This window comes from Somniosus microcephalus, chromosome 5, assembly GCF_052327205.1.
Source record: "Somniosus microcephalus isolate GS21.2 chromosome 5, FLI_Smic_1.0, whole genome shotgun sequence".
Taxonomy (NCBI): Eukaryota; Metazoa; Chordata; class Chondrichthyes; order Squaliformes; family Somniosidae; genus Somniosus; species Somniosus microcephalus.
Window position 1 is genome coordinate 72,142,743 of NC_140991.1, and position 22,499 is coordinate 72,165,241.

The 22,499-nt window shown below is 48.2% G+C and overlaps 1 protein-coding gene across 5 annotated transcripts in view; it reads right to left on the reverse strand.

Annotated features, from left to right (window-relative positions):
- The window catches only part of spag6 (sperm associated antigen 6), a 184,822-nt gene that overhangs the window by 85,722 nt on the left and 76,601 nt on the right, over positions 1-22,499 (reverse strand). For all 5 annotated transcript variants that reach the window (XR_015078374.1, XM_085987780.1, XM_085987779.1 and 2 more), the window contains 2 exons: positions 17,922-18,088; positions 16,426-16,609 (listed from right to left, as the gene is read on the reverse strand). Coding sequence is in view for 4 of the 5 variants with exons in the window: in XM_085987779.1 (XP_085843905.1) it covers positions 16,426-16,609; positions 17,922-18,088 (351 nt within the window). In the remaining variant the exon portion in view is untranslated. The remainder of the gene's footprint in view (positions 1-16,425; positions 16,610-17,921; positions 18,089-22,499) is intronic.

The following is a 22,499-nucleotide window of genomic DNA, read 5'->3' on the forward strand; positions in this document are numbered from 1 at the left end:
CAGCGAGCAACCAGCGCTAACATAGAAACATAGAAGATAGGAGCAGGAGTAGGCCATTCGGCCCCTCGAGCCTGCTCTGCCATTTAATGAGATCATGGCTGATCATCCAAATTCAGTACCCTGTCCCTGCTTTCTCCCCATATCCCTTGATCCCTTTAGCCTTAAGAAATATATCTAACTCCTTCTTGAATATATTTAATGAATTGGCCTCAACTGCCTTCTGTGGTAGAGAATTCCACAGATTTACCACTCTCTGGGAAATTCCTCCTCATCTCAGTTCTAAATGGCTTACCCCTTATCCTTAGACTGTGACCCCTGCTTCTGGACTCCCCGGCCATCGGGAACATCCTTCCTGCATCTAGTCTGTCTAGTCCTGATAGAATTTTATAAGTTTCAATGAGATCCCCTCTCATTCTTCTAAACTCTAGCAAATACAAGCCCAATCGGCCCAATCTCTCTTCATATGTCATTCCTGCCATCCCAGGTATCAGTCTGGTGAATCTTCGCTGCACTCCCTCCATGGCAAGAACATCCTACCTCAGATAAGACGACCAAAACTGCACACAATACTCAAGGTGTGGTCTCACCAAAGCCCTGTACAACTGCAGCAAGACATCCTTGCTCCTGTACTCGAACCCTCTCGCTATGAAGGCCAACATACCATTTGCCCTCTTAACCGTCTGCTGCACCTGCATGCTTACCTTCAGCGACTGGTGCACAAGGACACCCAGTTCTCGTTACACTTCCCCTTTTCCCAATCTATTGCTGTTCAGATAATAATCTGCCTTCCTGTTTTTGCCACCAAAGTGGATAACCTCGCATTTATCCACATTATACTGCATCTGCCATGCATCTGCCCAATCACCCAACCTGTCCAAATCATACTGGAGTTTCTCTGCCTCCTCCTCACAGCACACACGCCCACCCAACTTTGTGTCGTCTGCAAACTTGGAGATATTACATCTAGTTCCCTCATCTAGATCATTAATAAATATTGTGAATAACTGGGGTCCTAGCACCGATCCCTGCGGTACCCCACTAGTCACTGCCTGCCACTCGGAAAAAGACCCGTTTATTCCAACTCTTTGCTTCCTGTCTGCCAACCAGTTCTCTATCCAAGTCAGTACCTTACCCCCAATCCCATGTGCTTTAACTTTGCACGCTAATCTCTTATGCGGGACCTTATCGAAAGCCTTCTGAAAGTCCAAATACACCACATCCACTGGTTCTCCCTTATCTATTCTACCAGTTACATCCTCAAAAAATTCCAGATTGGTCAAGCATGATTTACCTTTTGTAAATCCATGTTGACTTTGTCCGATCCTGTCACTGTTTTCCAAGTGCTCTGCTATTACATCTTTTATAATGGACTCTAGCATTTTCCCCACTACCGATGTCAGGCTTACCCGTATAATTCCCCGTTTTCTCTCTACCACCTTTTTTAAATAGTGGGGTTACATTAGCTACCCTCCAATCCATGGGAACTGTTCCAGAGTCTATAGAATTTTGGAAGATGACCAGCAATGCATCTACTATTTCTAGGGCCACTTCCTTAAGTACCCTAGGATGTAGGTTATCAGGCCCTGGGGATTTATCGGCCTTCAATCCCATCAATTTTCCTAACACCATTTCCCTACAAATACTGATTTCATTCAGTTCCTCCCTCTCATTAGACCCTATGTTCCCTGACATCTCTGGGAGGTTATTTGTGTCCTCCTTTGTGAAGACAGAACCAAAGTATGTATTTAATTGGTCAGCCATTTCTTTGTTCCCCATTATAAATTCCCCTGATTCTGACTGCAAGGGACCTACGTTTGACTTCACCAATCTTTTTCTCTTTACATATTTATAGAAGCTTTTACAGTCAGTTTTTCTGTTCCCTGAAAGCTTACTTTCATACTCTATTTTCCCCCTCATAATTAATCTCTTTGTCCTCCTTTGCTGAATCCTAAACTGCTCCCAATCCTTATGTTTGCTGCTTTTTCTGGCCAATTTATATGTCCTCTCCTTGGATCTTATGCTATCCCTAATTTCCCTTGTTAGCCACAGTTGAGTCACCTTTTTTGTTTTATGTTTATGCCAAACAGGGATGAACAAATTCTGTAGTTCATCCATGAGATCTTTAAATGTTTGCCATTGCCGATCCACCGTCAACCCTTTAAGTAATGTTCCCCAATCCACCCTAGCCAACTTGCGCCTCATACCATCGTAGTTTCCTTTATTTAAATTCAGGACCCTAGTCTCTGAGTCAAATACTTCACTCTCTATCTTAATGAAGAATTCCAACATACAGTATTATGATCGCTCCTCCCCAAGGGGCCTCGCACAACAAGATTGCTAATTAATCCTTTCTCATTACATAATATCCAGTCTAAGATGGCCTGATCTCTAGTTGGTTCCTCAACACATTGGTCCAGGAAACCATCCCGTATACACTCTAGGAATTCCTCCTCCACAGTATTGTTACTAATTTGGTTAGCCCAATCTATATGTAGATTAAAGTCACCCATGATAACTGCTGTGCCCTTATTGTACGCATCTCTAATTTCCCGTTTAATGCCATCCCCAACCTCAGCATTACTGTTTGGGGGTCTGTATACAACTCCCACTACTGTTTTCTGCCCCTTGGTATTTCTCAGCTCTACCCATACAGATTCCACATCATCAGAGCTAATATTCTTCCTTACTATTGTGTTAATCTCCTCTTTAACCAGCAATGCTACCCCACCTCCCTTTCCTTTTTGCCTGTCTTTTCTGAATATTGAATACCCCAGATGTTGAATCAGACTTGGTCACCCTGGAGCCATGTCTCTGTAATCCCAATTATATCATATCCGTTTACATCTATTTGCACAGCTAATTCATCCACCTTATTATGAATGCTCCTCGCATTAAGACACAAAGCCTTCAAGCTTGCTTTTTGAACACTCTTAAACCTTTTAGAATTATTATTTACTGTGGCCACACTATTTATTTACTGCATGCATCAGCAGGGGGTCCAAAATCATGAGAGGCTAGCACCAGTTAAAGCTAGCCTGCACTCCTTAAAGTTGGCCTGCAACTCTTAAAGTGGAGGTTCGTTGTGGTTGGAGCAGGTTGCTGGAGGTTGTTCTACAACTGAATCTGACCTGGGAAACACTCACGAACATGGGAGGGAGCGCACTCCAAGATTTTCCGAAGCTGCACTGGAGGTCTTGCTGGAGGAGGTGGAAAGGAGGAGAGATGTGCTGTATCCACAGGGGACCAGGAGGCCCTCCAGACACAGGCTCAGAAGGCAGTGGGAGCAGATAGCCATGGCGGTCAATACCAGGAATCAAGCCCCGAGGACCTGGATGCAGTGCCACAAGATGTTCAATGACCTCACACTAGTGGTCAAAGCCAGTGAATGCATCTTCAAATGCCATATCCTACCAACTGTATTGGAACGGCCATTGCTCAGGCCACTGCTCAATGCACCACACCCCCATCACTCACCTACCAACAATCTCTATCAATCAGGACTCATACCTAACATTCATAGCTCACCTCACCCTCACACACTTAGCACTGCTGCAAGCCTCACACCCACATCTCAGAGTTTGCACACACTGCCAGCTATTCAACCACATCACCCAAACAGATTGCACAAGGTGACGCACAACCGGAGGCAGTAGGAGATAACCGGTGGGGGACAGGTGCGCCTGCATGTCCTAACCCGCATGGAGGAGATGATGCTGGCCATTTTTGGAACAGCCATTGCTCAGGCCATGGCCAGCGGCAGAGCTGAAACCATATCCCTATACCTAGTCCTCCTTCTCACATCCCACTTACCCCTCATTCCAAAATCGCTTCTGATTTACAAGCTGCAGATTGTGTAAGCATGCACCTCTTGCTTTCTCCCCCTCCCCTTACCACAACTTTACCCTTGTGCCTTTCTCCTTTCAGATACCCAATAACTGCAACCTGGCCAGTCAGTGGTGAAAGAGCAACAAGAAAGTGCTGATGAAGACACACCATCACTCAGCCACTGACACAGCGTGTAATTTAGAGGATATCATGGAGGCGGGAACTGCACATGGTAAGACACTGGGCATGAGTGGCCTGCAGCCAGGGCAGGGGGCAAGGAAAGCACAGGTGCCAGCTCGTTAAAGAGCGAGTTCTGCTGCAAAGGACTCAGTTGAGGGCTTCGATGGGGCTGGCTACAGAAGGCGGCTAATGAGTATGCGCAATGAAATGCTTGGTGCATTGGGAAGTCTGCCAGAAATCCTGCGCTAAATGTCAAGGAGCATCGAGGAGTTCAGCACCAACTTGGCACAGGACTTTGCACAGTGTTTGGAGCCCATCCTTTCCAGCATGGAAGTGGTGGCCAACTCCATTAGCACTCTTGTGGACCCAATGATGATGCAGCATCCGATGGCTGATGTCTCACCTTCAATTGCAGCACAAGCAGCAGCCACCCAACATCTGAGTGCTGCAGTGGAAGCTCAGACTGCTGTCATGCATGGTCAGACTGCTGCCATCATGGCTCTGGATTACAATGTTCAAAGGGGCTTGCAGGGTGTCACAGCAGTCCAGCAATCTGTCCTCCAACAGATTACTAGGACTGCTGAGGCGCCGCCCCGAAGGAGTGGCAGTGGCTCCGTGGAGCACGAACCTGCTGTCCTCACTCAGGATAACAGCATTTGTCCTCCTATTGTGGCGACACGCCACCACTGGACATAATCCGCTCACGGCGGCACAGACAGTCTAAGCAGAAGCCCCCAGCCGGGGGCCCTTTCCTCCAGCAACTTGTTTCCCGCAGGGACAGGCTGCCGGGAGCACTTCCTGTCTGGGAAGTATTTAAGTGGATGTGCGGGCTTTTCTAGTTCCTGTTTGCCATGTGGTCAGAATAAAGCAGTTGTGTTTTCAATAGCTCTGTCTCGACTCCCACGTTTGCCGCGGTATCTCAACACTGGTGACCCCAACGCTCAGGACGAATCCTAAGCTAGCATGGCGGATACAAACGTAGTCACGGTTAAATTACCTGACTTTTGGGAGAGCCTCACCGAAGCCTGGTTCGTTCAAGCTGAGTCCAGATTCCGGCTGAAAGGCATTACAGTCGACGCCACGAAGTACGACTACCTCGTCGCCTCGCTCACCTACGCTACAGTCCCCAAGGTTTGGGCAGCGCTGCAGAATCCACCAACGGAGGGCAAGTACGAGCATCTGAAGGCTGCGCTACTTAAAAAATTTCAAACGTCCTCTTACCAGCGCCACTGCCAACTCCTGGACCTCGTGACTTGGTGACGCTTCACCATCAGACCTGCTTTCCCACATGCTGTCCCTCTCAGACGACAAAAATCCCGGCGCCCTTTTTCGCACGCTTTTCATTCGGCAGCTCCCCGCCAGCATCCGCCCGCTCCTTGTGGAGTCTGACTCCACGGACCTGAATGAGATAGCCGAAAAGGCCGACCGGCTGCTCTCTGCACAGGCCGCTCGCGACGTCGCGCCCGACCTCACGGCAACGACCACGCGGTCTTCCCGGGCCGCTAGGCCCGACCGCCCTACCACTCCGGGTCACTGCTACTACCACACCCGTTTTGGCGCTAGGGCTCAACGCTGCACGCCACCGTGTTCCTTCAAACCCCCCCCCGCACCGGCCCCCGCGATGGCCGCGGGGCAGAAGGAGCCCCTACTGTACGTCACTGACGACAGAACCAACCGCCGATTTCTGTGCGACACAGGGGCCCAGCACAGCATCACCCCCGCCTCCGCCCTCGAGATCCAACGCGGCACACGGGGTATCACACTGGCTGCAGCCAACGGCTCTGAAATCCGCACATATGGCACCCGCATGGTCACGCTCGACCTCGCGGGCCGCCGCTACCGCTGGGAGTTCCTGACAGCCAAGGTCCCCTGCCCACTCATCGGCGCCGACTTCCTACGCGCCCACGGCCTCCTTGTCGACATTCCGAGGCACCGCCTCGTCGACATCAACACTATGGCCCCCATCCCCGGCGCCTTTACCCCGGCCCGTTCGGCCGGCCCGACGACCTACTGCCTCGCCAGAGCCACGGACGGCTACTCGGCACTCCTAGCTGAGTTTCCCACCCTCACTAACCCGACCTTTTCGGCCAAAGCCGCCAAGCACGGTGTGGAACACTATATCCCCACCACCGGCCCCCCAGTTTCTGCCCACGCCCGCAGACTCAACCCGGCCAAGCTGGAAATCGCGCGGGCCGAGTTTACCCACATGGAACAACTCGGCATCATCCGCCGCTCCAGCAGCCCTTGGGCCTCGCCCCTCCACATCGCCCCCAAGCCCGGCGGAGGCTGGCGCCCTTGCGGGGACTACCGCCGCCTCAACGACGCCACCACCCCCGATCGGTACCCGGTGCCACACATCCAGGACTTCTCGGCCCGACTGGCTGGACAAACCGTCTTTTCCAAAGTCGACCTGGTGCGCGGTTACCACCAAGTCCCCGTACACCCCGCGGACATCCCCAAAACGGCCGTCATCACCCCATTCGGCCTGTTCGAGTTCCTGAGGATGCCCTTCGGCCTCAAGAATGCAGCACAGGCTTTCCAGCGCCTTATGGACTCAGTCCTCCGGGACCTGAACTTCCTATTCATCTATCTAGACGACATTTTCGTGGCCAGCTCCTCCAAACAGGAACACCTCGAACACCTTCGCATCCTGTTCGGGCGCCTAGCCCAACACGGGCTCATCCTCAGCCCGGCGAAGTGCCAATTCGGCCTAACCGAGATCGATTTTCTCGGTCACCACATCACCCCTGCTGGGGCCGTCCCCCTGCCCAACAAGGTGCAGGCCGTCCAGTAATTCCCCCGCCCCACAACCATCAAGGGCCTCCAGGAGTTCCTCGGGATGGTGAACTTCTACAACAGGTTCATCTCCAGAGCCGCAGCCCTTATGAAGCCCCTATACGACTCCCTCCGAGGAAAATTCGGCAAGATGGACGTAGCCTGGACCACTGACACGGCAGCCGCCTTCGACGCCACCAAAAACGCGCTCGCCGATGCCACTCTGCTCGCGCACCCGAGGGCCGATGCCCGGGTCGCGCTCACCACCGACGCCTCCGACCACGCGGTCGGGGCCATGTTCGAGCAGTGGGTCAATGGCGCGTGGCAACCACTTGCCTTCTACAGCCGCCAACTGCGCCCCCCGGAGGTCAAATACTCCACTTTCGACCGCGAGCTTCTCACACTCCACCTGTCGGTCCACCATTTCAGGTTCCTCCTGGAAGGCCGCCCCTTCACCGCGTATGTGGACCACAAGCCACTCACATACGCGATGGCCAAGCACACCGAACCCTGGTCCGCTAGGCAGCAACGCCAGCTCGCGGCCGTCTCCGAGTTTACTACGGACATTCAGCACGTCTCCGGTAGAGACAACGTGGTCGCCGACTGCCTTTCCCATCCCGCCGTCTGTGCGAATCACCTCGCGGTCGACTACGCACAACTAGCAGCGGCCCAGCTCACGGACCCAGACCTCCTCTCGGTGGCTACCAGCCTGCCAGGGCTACGCCTAGCCAAGGTCGCGCACGGGCCCGAAGCCACGGCAGTCACGTGCGACGTCTCACTCGGCCAACCCAGGCCGGTCGTCCCTGAGACCTGGCGCCGCCGCGTCTTCGACGCGCTCCATGGGCTCTCTCACCCGGGTTCCCGCGCATCCGTCAAACTCCTCTCCAAGCGCTTCGTCTGGCGCGGCCTTAGCAGAGATGTTCGGACTTGGGCCACCTCCTGCCTCGCCTGCCAACGGGCTAAGGTACAGCTGCACACCAAAGCACCCCTGGGAGACTTCGAGGTACCCAGCCGCCGCTTCGACCACGTACACGTCGACATCGTCGGTCCCCTGCCGCCATCGCAAGGCCAAACTTATCTCCTCACGATGGTCGACCGCGACACACGCTGGCCTGAGGCAGTGCCGCTGACCTCCACCACCACAGCCGACATCGCCAGGGCGTTCGTTAACACCTGGGTTGCGAGGTTCGGCGTACCGGCCGACATAACCTCCGACAGAGGCGCCCAGTTCACCTCCGAACTCTGGACGGCCACAGCACGTAACCTCGGGGTGACGCTCCACCGCACCACGGCGTACCACCCGCAGGCCAACGGACTTTGTGATCGCTTCCACAGGTCACTCAAGGCCTCACTCCGCGCCGGCCTGCAGGACAGTACCTGGACTGACCGCCTACCGTGGGTGCTACTCGGCCTACGCACCGCGGTCAAGGAAGACCTCCAGTCCTCGGCAGCGGATTTAGTCTACGGACAACCGCTGCGCGTCCCAGGCGAATTCCTTCCGGAGCCTACCAAGCCTTGGTCGGCCGAACAGCAGCGGCTCGACTCTTTCTCTTCCGCTCAGCAGTTCGCCCCACTTCCGGTCAACCGACACGGCGAACTCGCACCTCACGTCCCGCCAAATTTACAGCAGGCGCGCTTCATCTTCGTGCGACACGACGCGCACCGCGGGCCCCTGCGACCCCCGTACGACGGTCCGTACGAGGTACTACAAACCGGGGACAAGGTATGCAAGCTGCGACTCGGCGACAGGGTCGAGACAGTCTCCATCGACCGGCTCAAACCAGCACACACAGAACCAGGGGAACAGGTCCCCGTGGCCCAGCCTCCAGCCAGAGGCCGTCCCCCCGGCAAGCCAGCACAGCCGGTGGCGAACCGCCCGACCCAACCAGCCAGACCGGCGACCACTCAGAGCCGCTGCGGCAGAACCATTAGACCACCGTCACGACTCGTCTACTCCTCCTAAGCGGATTCTGGGGGGAGCTCTGTGGCGACACGCCACCACTGGACATAATCCGCTCACGGCGGCACAGACAGTCTAAGCAGAAGCCCCCAGCCGGGGGCCCTTTCCTCCAGCAACTTGTTTCCCGCAGGGACAGGCTGCCGGGAGCACTTCCTGTCTGGGAAGTATTTAAGTGGATGTGCGGGCTTTTCTAGTTCCTGTTTGCCATGTGGTCAGAATAAAGCAGTTGTGTTTTCAATAGCTCTGTCTCGACTCCCACGTTTGCCGCGGTATCTCAACACTATCACCGATACTCGCCAGTGCCCTTGTTGTAGCCTGTCAGCCAGCCAGCCTAGGCTGCTGCCGCCCATGCCGAGACGGTAGAGTCTGCAGCCGGGTCTTCTAGGCCTAGAGCTGCTCAAGGTTTTCCTCCAATGCCATCTACAGTCTCCTCCACTGAAAGTCAGCAGCGTTCCACCAGCCATGCTGCAGCCACTGGGGTAGCACTGCTTAGGAGCACTAGGAAAGGCAAAAGCACACGGAAGCCAGGCACGAAGTAAATGCACAAGGTTGATTGGTTTACGTTTGTATGCACTACGGCATGATTTGATTTATAAATTTGGTTTAAATTTTTATTTTGTGGAGACTTTTATTTTTGTATTGTGGCCAAGTGGACGCTGTGGTGGGCAGTGACACAGGGAAGGTAAAGTGTGGGACTGTTGGTGAATGGGGAAGCCTGCAATCCTAACAAAGCCACGTGCTCGCTCCACCTGCTGCTCTCTGGCAAGAGAGAATGAAATGTAGTCAGCTTTCTTTGAATAGAGAGCTTCAGTGACCTCCCTTACACAACAGTGGATGGCAAACTGCGAGATGTTGCAAATATCTCCAGCTCCAGCCTGGAGGGAGCCCAACGCATGAAATTTCATCACCACGGTCACCTTCACAGCCACTGGCAATACGGTCCTTGCCCTGCTCTGAGGTTGCAATTGTCACTGCAGCAGGTGGCAAATTTCAGTGAGGAGATCCTTACTGAAGCGCAGATGTCTCACACCTTGTTCCGCGCTGAGGTTCAGGTAGGAGAATTGCTCCCTGAAGACCCTGGGCGGATATGGCCTCCTCCTGAGAGCCCTTCTCCCCCTCCTCCTCTATCTTCCAGGAGCTTCTCCTGCTGTGTGTGCCCTCTGTTCTTTCTCCAAGTCATGCTGTATTTCAAGGGGAATTTTTTTTTTAAATTCATTGATGGGATGTAGGCGTCGCTGGCTAGGCCTGCATTTAGTACCCATCCCTAATTGCCCTCGAGAAGATGGTGGTGAGCCACCTTCTTGAACCGCTGCAGTCCATATGATGTAGGTACACCCACAATGCTGTTAGGAAGGGAGTTCCAGGATTTTGGCCCAGCGACAGTGAAGGAACGGCGATACAGGTCCAAGTCAGGATGGTGTGTGGCTTGGAGGGGAACTTGTAGGTGGTGATGTTCCCATGCGTCTGCTGCCCTTGTCCTTCTAATTGGTAGAGGTCGCGGGTTTGGAAGGTGCTGTTGAAGGAGCTTTGGCGAGTTGCTGCAGTGCATCTTGTAGATGGTACACACTGCAGCCACAGTGCGCCGGTGGTGGAGGGAGTGAATGTTGAAGGTGGTGGATGGAGTGTCAATCAAGCGGGCTGCTTTATCTTGAATGGTGTCGAGCTTCTTGAGTGTTGTTGGAGCTGCACTCATCCAGGCAAGTGGAGAGTATTCCATCACACTCCTGACTTGTGCTTTGTAGATGGTGGAAAGGCTTTGGGGAGTCAGGAGGTGAGACACTTGCTGCAGAATTCCCAGCCTCTGGCCTGCTCTTGTAGCCACAGCATTTATATGGCTGGTCTAGTTCAGTTTCTGATCAATGGTAACCCCCAGGATGTTGATAGTGGGGGATTCAGTGATGGTAATGCCATTGAATGTCAAGGGGAGATGGTTAGAGTCTCGCTTGTTGGAGATGGTCATTGCCTGGCACTTGTGTGGTGCGAATGTTACTTGCCACTTGTCAGCCCAAGTCTGAATGTTGTCCAGGTCTTGCTGCATATGGACACGGACTGCATCAGTATCTGACGAGTCTCGAATGGTGCTGAACAGTGTGCAATCATCAGCGAACATCCCCACTTCTGACCTTATGATGGAGGGAAGGTCATTGATGAAACAGCTGAAGATGGTTGGGCCTAGGACACTGTCCTGAAGAACTCCTGCAGTGATGTCATGTGATTGGGATGAATGACCTCCAACAACCACAGCCAACTTCCTTTGTGCTAGGTATGATTCCAACCAATGGAGAGTTTTCCCCTTGATTTCCATTGACTTCAGTTTTGCTAGGGCTCCTTGATGCCACACTCGATCAAATGCTGCCTTGATGTCAAGGGCAGTCACTCTCACCTCACCTCTTGAGTTCAGCTCTTTTGTCCATGTTTGGACCAAGGCTGTAATGAGGTCAGGAGCTGAGTGGCCCTGGCAGAACCCAAACTGGGCGTCAGTTAGCAGGTTATTGCTGAGCAAGTGCTGCTTGATAGCACTGTCGACGACACCTTCCATCACTTTGCTGATGATTGAGAGTAGACTGATGGGACGGTAATTGGCTGGGTCGGATTTGTCCTGCTTTTTGTAGACAGGACATACTTGGGCAATTTTCCACATTGCCGGGTAGATGCCAGTGTTGTAGCTGTACTGGAACAGCTTGGCTAGGGGCGCAGCTAGTTCTGGAGCACAAGTCTTCAGTACTATTGCCGGAATGTTGTCAGGGCCCATAGCCTTTGCAGTATCCAGTGTCTTCAGCCGTTTCTTGACATCACGTGGAGTGAATTGAATGGGCTGAAGACTGGCATCTGTGATGCTGGGGACCTCAGGAGGAGGCCGAGATGGATCATCCACTCGGCACTTCTGGCTGAAGATAGTTGCAAATGCTTCAGCCTTGCCTTTTGCACTCACATGCTGGGCTCCACCATCATTGAGGATGGGGATATTTTTGGAGCCTCCTCCTCCTGTTAACTGTTCAATTGTCCACCACCACTCATGACTGGATGTGGCAGGACTGCAGAGCTTTGATTTGATCCGATGGTTGTGAGATCGCTTAGCTCTGTCTATCGCATGTTGCTTCCGTTGTTTGGTATGGAAGTAGTCCTGTGTTGTAGCCTCACCAGGTTGACACCTCATTTTTCGGTATGCCTGGTGCTGTTCCCGGCATGCTCTCCTGCACTCTTCGTTAAACCAGGGTTGATCTCCCGGCTTGATGGTAATGGTAGAGTGAGGGATATGCCGGGCCATGAGGTTACAGATTGTGGTTGAATACAGTTCTGCTGCTGCTGATGGCCCACAGCGCCTCATGGATGCCCAGTTTTGAGTTGCCAGATCTGTTCGAAATCTGTCCCATTTAGCACGGTGGTAGTGCCACACAACACGGTAGAGGGTATCCTACTAGTGCACCCATATCTGGCAGCAACTGGTTTGTGCAGAAAGTTTTAAGTCAGGAAAAAGTCCTTCAGCGCCTGCCACATCACTTCCTGTAGACTTTAAGCAACTATAGAAAGCACCAAACACTAGTAGAATCATACCAACAGCCAGAAGAAAAAACCCAGCAAATAACCTGTAAGTAGTTGATGAGCCCTTTAAATAACACTGGTGGGGGGTCCTTCCTGCTGCTGAACACATGTTCAGCTGTGCGATGTCAAAAGATGGCGTTAACTGGCGTGTTGAGTTCCAAAATGGGAGCACTGGCGTCAAATTAGCACTGCACGCTGATTGACGTCATGATCTGCCTGCTCTGCATAATTCCGGTGGACATTCACTGCACGTGCTAACGCCCGCATTAATATGGCATCTGGCGCGATTCGCCCCACAAGTGTGCGTGTGCGCCACGGACGCCATTTTGGAGCTCTAAGGGCACTCGTAGCGGATCCGAAATTTGTGCCTTTGGTATTTCCATCCAGGAGGAGGGGAAATATCAGGAAAGCAGAGCAGAAACTGCAATGTTTCCAGGCAGGAAGAGGGAAAATCCAAGGAAAGTCAAAGCCGAGCAGACGCTGGAGCTTCCTGGTAGCCAGTTCCAGGGGCATTATCAGCAACCTGAAAGTGAACAAGATGGGCAAAATCAGGGGTCGGCAGCAGCTTACAGTATTTCTATGGCGCCAGGTTTAGCACACCTACTCTTACTGGTTCCACATTAAGGTAAGCGGAAACGGTAAAACATACCTCTAATTTGGCAGCCTTCAGTAGTCCCTTTAAGGATTGCTGCTTAGGCTGCTGTAAACATGGAAGAACTGAGTGGAGCATGTGCAGCCTCTTGATTAGGGTAATCAGGGGCCCAGTGCCTCTAAATGACTATAAGGCACTCGATCAGAAATGGCAGCCGAAGTTCAAGTGCAGATTACAGGATATACAGCACAGAAACAGGCCATTTGGCCCAACCAGTCCCTGCTGGCGTTTATGCTCCACTCGAGCCTCCTCTCGTCTTTCCTCATCTAAATCTATCAGCATAACCCTCTATTCCCTTTTCCCTCATATGCTTGTCTAGCCTCCCCTTAAATGCATCTATACTTTTCGCTTCAACCACTCCCTATGATAGCGAGTTCCACATTCTCACCACTCATTGGGTAAAGACATTTCTTCTGAATTCCCTATTGGATTTCTTGGTGACTATCTTATATTGATGGCCTCTAGTTATGCTCTTCCCCACAAGTGGAAACATTCTCTCTGTATCCACTATCAAAACCTTTCATACTTTTAAAGACCTCTATTAGGTCACCCCTCACCCTTCTTTTTTCAAGAGAAAAAGAGACCCAGTCTGTTCATCCTTTCCTGATATGTATACCCTCGCATTTCTGGTATCATCCTTGTAAATCTTCTCTGTACCCTCTCCAGTGCCTCTATATCCTTTTAATAATATGGCGACCAGAACTGCACGCAGTACTCTACGTGTGGTCTAACCAAGGTTCGATACAGGTTTAGCATAACTTCCCTACTTTTCAATTCTATACCTCTAGAAATAAACCCTAGTACTTGGTTTGCTTTTTTTATGGCCTTGCTAACCTGTGTTGCAACTTTTAGTGATTTGTGTATTTGTACTCCAAGATCCCTTTGTTCCTCTACCCCACCTAGACTCGCACCCTCCAAGTGATAAGTGACCTCCCTATTCTTCCTACCGAAATGTAATACTTCACATTTATCTGTGTTGAACTTCATTTGCCAATTATATGCCCATTCTGCAAGTTTATTAATGTCCTGTAATTTGTTGCAGTTCTCCTCAGTATTGACTATCCCCCCCATTTGGAGTCATCCGCAAATTTAGAAATTGTGTTTTTGATTCCAAAGTCTAAATCCTTAATGTAAATTGTGAACAGCTGTGGTCCCAACACTGATCCTTGTGGAACACCACTACCCACCTTCTGCCACTGTGAATAGCTACCCTTTACCCCTACTCTCTGCTTTCTGTCTTGATGCCAGCTAGCTATCCATTCTGCCACTTGTCCCCTGACTCTGCATTCTCTAGTACGATAGCAAAATACTGCAGATGTTGGAAAGGGTCAAACCCGAAACGTCAACTCAAATTTCTCTCCACGGATGTTGCCTGACCTGCTGAGTTTTTCCAGCATTTTCTGTTGTTATTCTGCATTCTCTGACCTTGTTCATCAGTCTGTTAGGGGGTACCATATCGAAGGCCTTTTGAAAATCTAGATAAATTACATCTACTGCATTACCATTTCTCTGTTACCTCTTCAAAAAATTCAATGAAGTTGGTCAAGCAAGACTTTCCCTTTTGAAATCCATGCTGACTATTCATTACTATGTTTTTGGTTTCTAGATGTTCTTCTATTTTCTCCTTTAGTAGGGATTCCATTATTTTTCCTACCACCGATGTTAAGCTGACTGGTCTATAATTCCCTGGACATTCTCTATCCCCCTTCTTAAATATAGGTATTATTATGTTAGCTATCCGCCAGACTTCTGACGCCACACCTTTTTCTAACAAATTGTTAAATATGTGTAGTAATGCCTCTGCTATCTCTTCCCTAGATTCTTTTAAAATGCGTGGATGCAATTCATCCAGACCACGGGTTTTATTCTCTTTGAGTTTGATTAGTTTATTTAATATAGCCCCTCTTTTTATTTTAAATGCTCTTATCTCATTACTAATCAGGCCTGTAAAACGATCAAAACAAGGCTGAATTTTTCTCCCACCATCTTTTCAGTATATTCTAAAACTATTTTCAAATTTAGAGCATGACATTGTGATTTTAACTCTCTCTCACTGGCAGGAAAGGAACACGGCAGCAGCTAATATAGAGCCGTTCTATTTCCTGCTGATCTGCAATTTCAATGCCACTGGTTTTGATGATGGAGGAGGGCCCCGCTCGACTTCACAGGAGCCTCATAAATAAATACAAATCAGGATCCCATGAGATACATGGGATCTCAATGGAATTTTAACCTGCTCGTGTGCGGTGCCTGCCACTGTCGCCCCACCAGGTGAACCTGTCAGGAACCAGCGAGGCCTGCTAAGGTAAGTTACAAAAACTTTTTTTTTACTAGTCCCGGAGAAGCAGGAATGCTCTTCTGCCGTCTCTGCTACCCTAGGCTCCTCCCCGTTCCCCAGCCTCGAGACCCTTGGAACACCCCCTAGCCGGACCTACCGGCAGCCTTCTTCTGATGCTGGATGCTGGCCTCTAGGCCGCCTCATTTTCATCCTCCTCCGCCGGCCAGCTGCCACTTTTTGCCAGAAATGAGTCCCGGCAGCTAAAATCTGCCAGGCCTCCGACTCACAAACCGACACGAGATTGCCGTCCACTCCTGCCCGGGATTAAAATTGGCCTTGAAAGTCACATAGTTACTACAGAACATGTTCACAGAGTTCTAGTGCTATAATTTGGATATAGTAGTTGAGCCTGCACAAATAGATTGAATGAAATTGCCTGATTTATACTTTTATTACCACTCAATGGAACGAGGTTTGATTTTAAAATAAACTTGTACATATAAACATGCAGAAATTAGACTGTTTGCAAGGCAGGGAATATTTTTGTTATGTGGAACTCAGAATGTAGGACATACAATACCTGACATATCATGGCTGCATCTGCTTACGATTTTTTGACTTATAATACTCCTGTGCAGCACCCTGGGATGTTTTACTACGTTAAAGGCGCTATATAAATACAAGTTGTTGTTGTAAATACAAGCTGTTGTTGTTACACCAGCATACTTCTGAATTATGATCAGCCTGAAACCTATACTGAGATAGACCTAGTTAAAAACAGCATTAATTCAGCATCCCGAATTTGTGTGATTTGTATTGTCAAATGGAGGTCAGATTTTAGCTGCCTTTGAGCCCAGTTGGCCATGAAAAGGGCATATGTATTTCAAATATGTGATCAGATTACCAGTAGATTAAAGGCAGGATATGTCATACAGTGTTTCTTGCTGTCTGATTAACAAGAGCAGCTTTGTCCTTTTGTTGATAGGCAAAAGTAACAAATGACATAGTTTACAACAAGACAAAACTTAGCACACATTCTTCATGCCCAACCTGTAACATTTCAGAAGATCATTTTGTTTGCCGTAGTGAAGTGCTGCCAAGCTGGTTTCCCTTTTTCTTGTGTTGCCATGGAAACTGAACATAGCTATTCACAAGAGTTAAGTGCTTTAAAATGTGAAAACCAGCATACAGACAGGTCCAAGTGTTCCTCACCTGCATTGTGGCGTGCCACATATCCCAGTGCCCAAGCTGCTGCTTCCTTCACTCCTGGATCAAACTCCTCCAGGCAGATCACCAATGCATCCAGTGCCCCACAATCCACCACTGCCTGGGCTAGTTCAGGAGAGTGTTTGGCCACAGCTCTCAACACAAAGGCTGCAGCTTTCTTGTAGAAACGCTTTATAAAAATAGAAGTACTTGGTAACCAGTTTATCCAAATAAAGCTCTGTGATGCCTAATTTTAGGTGCTTTTTTGTGGTTAGGTACCTAACTAATCACAGTGCACCACAATAACACAAGTGTTAAATGCATTTTGTGTATACATGGCTTTTTCTAATATCTAAAAAGATTTTTTTTTAATGGACAACATTCTTTAAAAGGACCACCGATGTCTTTATAAAATAGTATGCCTGTTAGTTTACCAAGTTTGTACATGGGCATACACTGGCACAACTGTTGATGCAATTATATCATATTCATCAATCATTTCCACTTTGATAAAGGTTTAAAAGTGAACATAACCAAATGAAAATTACATTGCAAAAGCTTGCACGGTAGCTGATAAATTATCTGCTGCTGCATAGACTTTGTGAGTCGGCCAATGTGGTGGCTCTGAAGAAGAGTTTTAAGAGCAGACTAGTCATGACTGTTCTTTTCATTAAATCTGCCCAAAATGGTTTCCTTGTAGAATGATGTTCGTGTTGCATTATATGACAAGATGAAGTGATTGGAGCTTTCAAGATCTGATGAGAAACTACAATGAGCAGCACTAAAAAGTGAATCATCATCTACATTATCTTGAAGATAAATTAAGTAGACCTTGCAGTATCTACTCATAATGATCAGTGGATATGAATATAGGCTGTTGTATTCTTTCCCTTTTGAGAAAATGTAATACAATTTTAATTTAAAAATATGCATCAGTCTTCAACAAGTGAGAAATTATTACTGTTTTTGAAATGTATGAAGATGGCAATTTAATAAGCTTCTTTTCTAAACAGGTTTGAAATAATGTGTCATCACTGTTATCATCAACTTTAAAGTCAGGAAGGTAGTTCTGCCCAAGGGACAAACAGATTGCTTGCATGTGCAGCTAAACTCTACATGAACTGGCTAATTAGCTTCCTTCACTTGCCCTCAGTCACTAAAGTATGATAGGCCTTTTGTGACCCCGCACTAATCTGCTGGTGCCCTCAATGATCCCAGCTAACCACTGTCTCACAGCTGCCTGACAAACTAAAAGCCAATGTGCAAAGCCTCGGTGCAGGCAATTTATGCTGTTTTTAAACGGGATCCCTTCAGTAGGGAAAAAAATATACAAGACTAGCTCACAGTTGGAATACAAATCACCATGGCACACACAATCACATTTTATCTTAATACAAGCTTTCACTCTTCTAAGTAGTGAAAAACTGCAGAGCCCTACCTTTATGATTATACCAATATTATCTCTTTTTTGATCTCAGTGTAAAGGAAATATGAGGTCTTACATTTTGTTCTGCCAATGAATACACTAGCTGCGGAAGAATGTCTCCCTTAACAACAGCCTCAGCCAAATCATCACTGTAATTGGCTAGACGTCCCAGTGCCAATGCTGCTGTCTGCTGAATGCTTGGAACCACATCTAGTAAGAGGGGCCTCAAAAGAGACATCACACCTATAAGAGAGAGAGAAAAAAGGAAGATTATATATTTTAGTTTTATTCTACAATACTACTTTTTTAGAAAGCAGTTGCTTTATAATTATGCTTCTTCATCAACCTTTGTATTGTTAATTGATTTCTGTTAGATAGCAGATAACGTGAGACATAGATTTTTTTAGAGAGAATATTAGTGTAAGAAATAGCGAAATATAAAGGAACCAAAATGACAATAACCATTAAGTCAATAGTTGTCTGTGTTATTTTACAAAGTACAAGAATAAGCGTTGTCATCTTCCACGAGAGGTACCTTATGCCACACACTGACACCACCAGAAAACTTTTGTTGTTACAAAAATGAATATGCAAAAACACTGAAAGCATCAACATCAGTTGCACATTACTTCTTTTTAAATTCATTGGATCCTCACTCACTTCCATAAAATTTCCTCCTTCAATTACAACAGAAGAGCCACTTCTGCAAAGAAGGACTGAGACTGCTGATTTTACTTTTCTCCATCCACCACTGAGGAGTCACTCCCTATCTACTACTCCTTCAGCAGTCTGGCCAAGAGCAAGCAAAGCTTACACTACTTAAACAACCATCAAGCTGAATTAAATTTAGGCAAAAGGGAGTTCAGTATTCTACTATCACAGCTGTAAAGCTACCAAAACTATTTATTTGCACCATTTAGTACATTTTAGCTTTTAGAAAAACTGGGTGAACCATAGAATCATAGAATGGTTACAGCACAGAAGGAGGCCATTCAGCCCATCGAGCCCATGCTGGCTCTCTGCAAGAGCACTTCAGCTAGTCCCACTCCCCCGCCCTTTCCCTGTAGCCCTGTTAATTTTTTCCTTCAGGTACTTATCCAATTCCCTTTTGAAAGCCACAATTGAGTCTGCCTCCACCACCCTTTCAGGCAGTACATTCCAGATCCTAACCACTCGCTGCGTAAAAACGTTTTTCCTCATGCCGCCTTTGGTTCTTTTGCCAATCATCTTGAATCTGTGCCCTCTGGTTCTCGACCCTTCTGCCAATAGGAACAGTTTCTCTCTATCTACTCTGTCCAGATTCCTCATAATGAGTCTATATTAATTGGAAAATTCATAAAAAATATGTATCATAATAACTCAAAGAGAGACTATTTTATTTTAAAGCAAAATGTAGTTTAAATTTAAGGTGCTGCAGTTAATAATTTTTTTTCCTGGGAAGAGAGCTCAGTTTTTGGGTTCAGTCTATATTAGGTGTCTCCAAGTTATGGCCTGTGGCTCTAATGTATCCCTGAAAACCCAGGCAACTCAGACTTTTTTGTGTTCATGTACTGTATTTATTTGTTGGTTTGTCTTGTTTGAATTTTGAGAGTCTATAGGTTGAAAGGGGCTGATTTTAGCATTGTTGCCTCATTGGTAAATAAATTCTAAATCAGAACACCAAGATCTGTTAACATTAGCAACTTGAGTTATTGGCAACATAGCACGGAGCTTTGTGGATCACTTTTTATGTGATCCACAAAGCTCCATGTTATATTGCTCATGAAGACAAAAAGCTTGCACACCCTTGGTCTTTCTACAGGGGTGCCCTTATATGTATAACAATATGAAAGTTGACAATTTCTTTTAAATAGTAGTTTCTTTCAAAACTGTAATGCCTTCACAAAAGAAAGTTATTAGTGAGAAGAACAACAATCATTTTGTGACAGTACTAAATATTTTCAAGTTACAAAGTAAATACATTTTTTACATTTCAAATGCATTATGATCTCCATTTTTGCTTGTGCATATATCCTCAACTACAGGCAAGAGAACAGGCACCAGGTTGTGTGGTAGTGGATAGTGAAGTGAAACTCTGATTCCATTCCTTCTGATCACTTGAACACAATGGTGCTGATTTTCCTCTGCTTTGCGTCTAGGGTATGCTTATTTCCTAGGCTCAATGCAAAGGTAAAGGGTGCAGAGATCATCTGTGATGTCAGATCTCTACTCCCTTTGTATTGTGTGGTTACTCCCAGGGGTTTCCCTGAGGCTTGGCAGAGTGGTAACATCTGGAGTGGGTGCAAACATTGAAATTAAATGGTAATGAGGCAGGAGTGATGTCACCATCCCTCCCTCTTCATTTCTGTTTGACAGAGGCAAATAGGCCTTACTGCTTGTGCCCTTCAGATCACAAGATCTGAGAAGGGCCAGGCAACAAGTACATAGAGACACCAAAAAAGTAAGCATTGAGATGCAGCGCTCACAATCTTTGGGGCTGGACTCTGCTGGCTGCTGTTTTTAAACCGTGGAAGACTCCCCTCTCCTGCTTCTGGGTGCAAGCCCTTGCCAATGGGTGTTCCTGCTCCAGAGGAACATCAGGCCAATGCAAATAAACTCTGAAATACGGATGTATTCAGGTCACTTGCACCTAGGCTGAGCGGAGCAGCAGCGGGGGGGTTGGGGGCGGGGAGTGCGGGGAGAGGAAAGAAAATTGTTCCCCATGCCCCTACTGAATGTTATGCCTGATGAGGTGGCTGAGATCACCAGTGTCAGTGTCAAGGACTCAAGTCCTGTGTCATACAGGTTATACGCTGCTAAACTGCTCTCTCTATCTTGCCCTAAGATGACTATAACTAAACTGCACTAATGTGACATTATCAGTTTTCACACCAACCATCTAAGGGGGATTGACCAAGTTCATGCTAAATTTTAGGCAATTTTGTGGTGTCGATTTCCACTATTGCAGAGGTTGTTATTGGTGTAGACATGGAAACTGAGTCTAAGCTTATGGATGGTGCTTCCAAGTACATAGATGAAAATGAGGAGTAGAACAAGGATGTTGTTTTGAAAGTGACTGTGCAGGAGTAGTAGATTAAGAATTTTGCTTTCATAGTTGGATAATAGGTACAATGCAAGAACAATGAACTCTCCAAGATGAGATCCAAATTCAAATGAATCACAGTATCTTGACTGATGTTTGAACTCCAATTTCTCCTGGACAGCAGGCTTGACAATCTCGTCTAGGATGGGGTTCTGTGCATTATTCCTGTACATCTAGTGGTTTGACTATGAAGTAGTCAGTCAGCTATATTTGTGGAGATACAGGGCTGGATTTTAATTCAGGGGCGGGCTGGGGTTGTGTAATCCGCATTTCATGTTATCCACCCGAATCTAAATCGATGTGGGAGATTGATGCGATTTTAACTTAATTGGCCAATTGAGTTCCAGCGTGTGGGAACCCATGGCAAATGAGTTTTTCCAGTCTGAAAGTCGCCCCCGATGACATCATCATTGCTGCTGCATTGAAGGTCTGCAACAAGCCTTGCTTCTTCTGCAGACTGCCAACCTTTTGGCCTTTCATGCTACAGGGACCTGGAGGAAGAATGGCCAGCCAGAGAGCTGGTTTAATGACATTGCCCTGCAGGCATTAGTTGAGGGAGTAAGAGCTCATAAAGAGGTGCTCTTCCCTTCTTCAGGGAGGAAGAAGCCTCCCCAGCAGACCAAGGCTGTGTAGATCCAGGTGGCAGAGGAGGTCAACTCATTATCAGTAACCCGCAGAAACTGGATTCAATGCAGGAAGAGATTTCATGGCCTTGTGCGCACTGGAAAAGTGAGTATGAATTTCCCATCACCCTCAATCTGATCCCCATTGCCTTTCCTCACCAGCACTCAGCTTTAGCAATCTCTTCCTCCACATCCCACTTGACACTGACATCCATGCACCCTTACCCATTCCCTCTCTCTCTATGGTCACATTCACCTAACTATTCGACTATGCAGCCCTCACACTCCCTATCACTGTGATGCTATGAAAACAACTGACAACACACAGGGAGGGCCCTTGGTCTTCCAACCTCACTCCATCTTTGTCTCCTTCTAAGTATCTATGCTATGGAATCTCTACACTCACTCCTTCATTCTCACTCAACCTCCACTTGTCTCCCTCATTGCAGGAAAAGAGAGCTCACAATAAGCGAGAAAGAGCGAGGACAGGAGGAGGGCCACCCTCAGTAGCCTAACTCACCCCCTGGGAGGAGGTGGTCCTGGAGATCGTAGGAGTGGAGGAAGATGCGCAAGTGGGGGACAGACAGAGGGGTGCATCACAGCAAGCTGGTGACAGAATAGTTTTCCATCTCTCTCACTGACATTGCATGAGTCGCTGATAATGATTCTGAAGCTCTAACAGATGGACTAATGATCATCTGCAATATGCAATGTGCATGTAACCTTGGCATCACATCTCTGACTCTTTCCTTTATTCCCCCACAGGACCATCGCAAGCACCCATCCCCACTAGCCAGGAGGAACAGCATGTGCCTCAAGACTCCTCAGAGGAAGCTGCAACCTCTGAGGGCGCAGCGTCAGCAGAATTCAGCGCACCCAGCACCAGCGCAGACACTCACACCTCGGTGGGACCTTCGGGACAGAGAGTAGTGTTGTCACCTGGTGTATC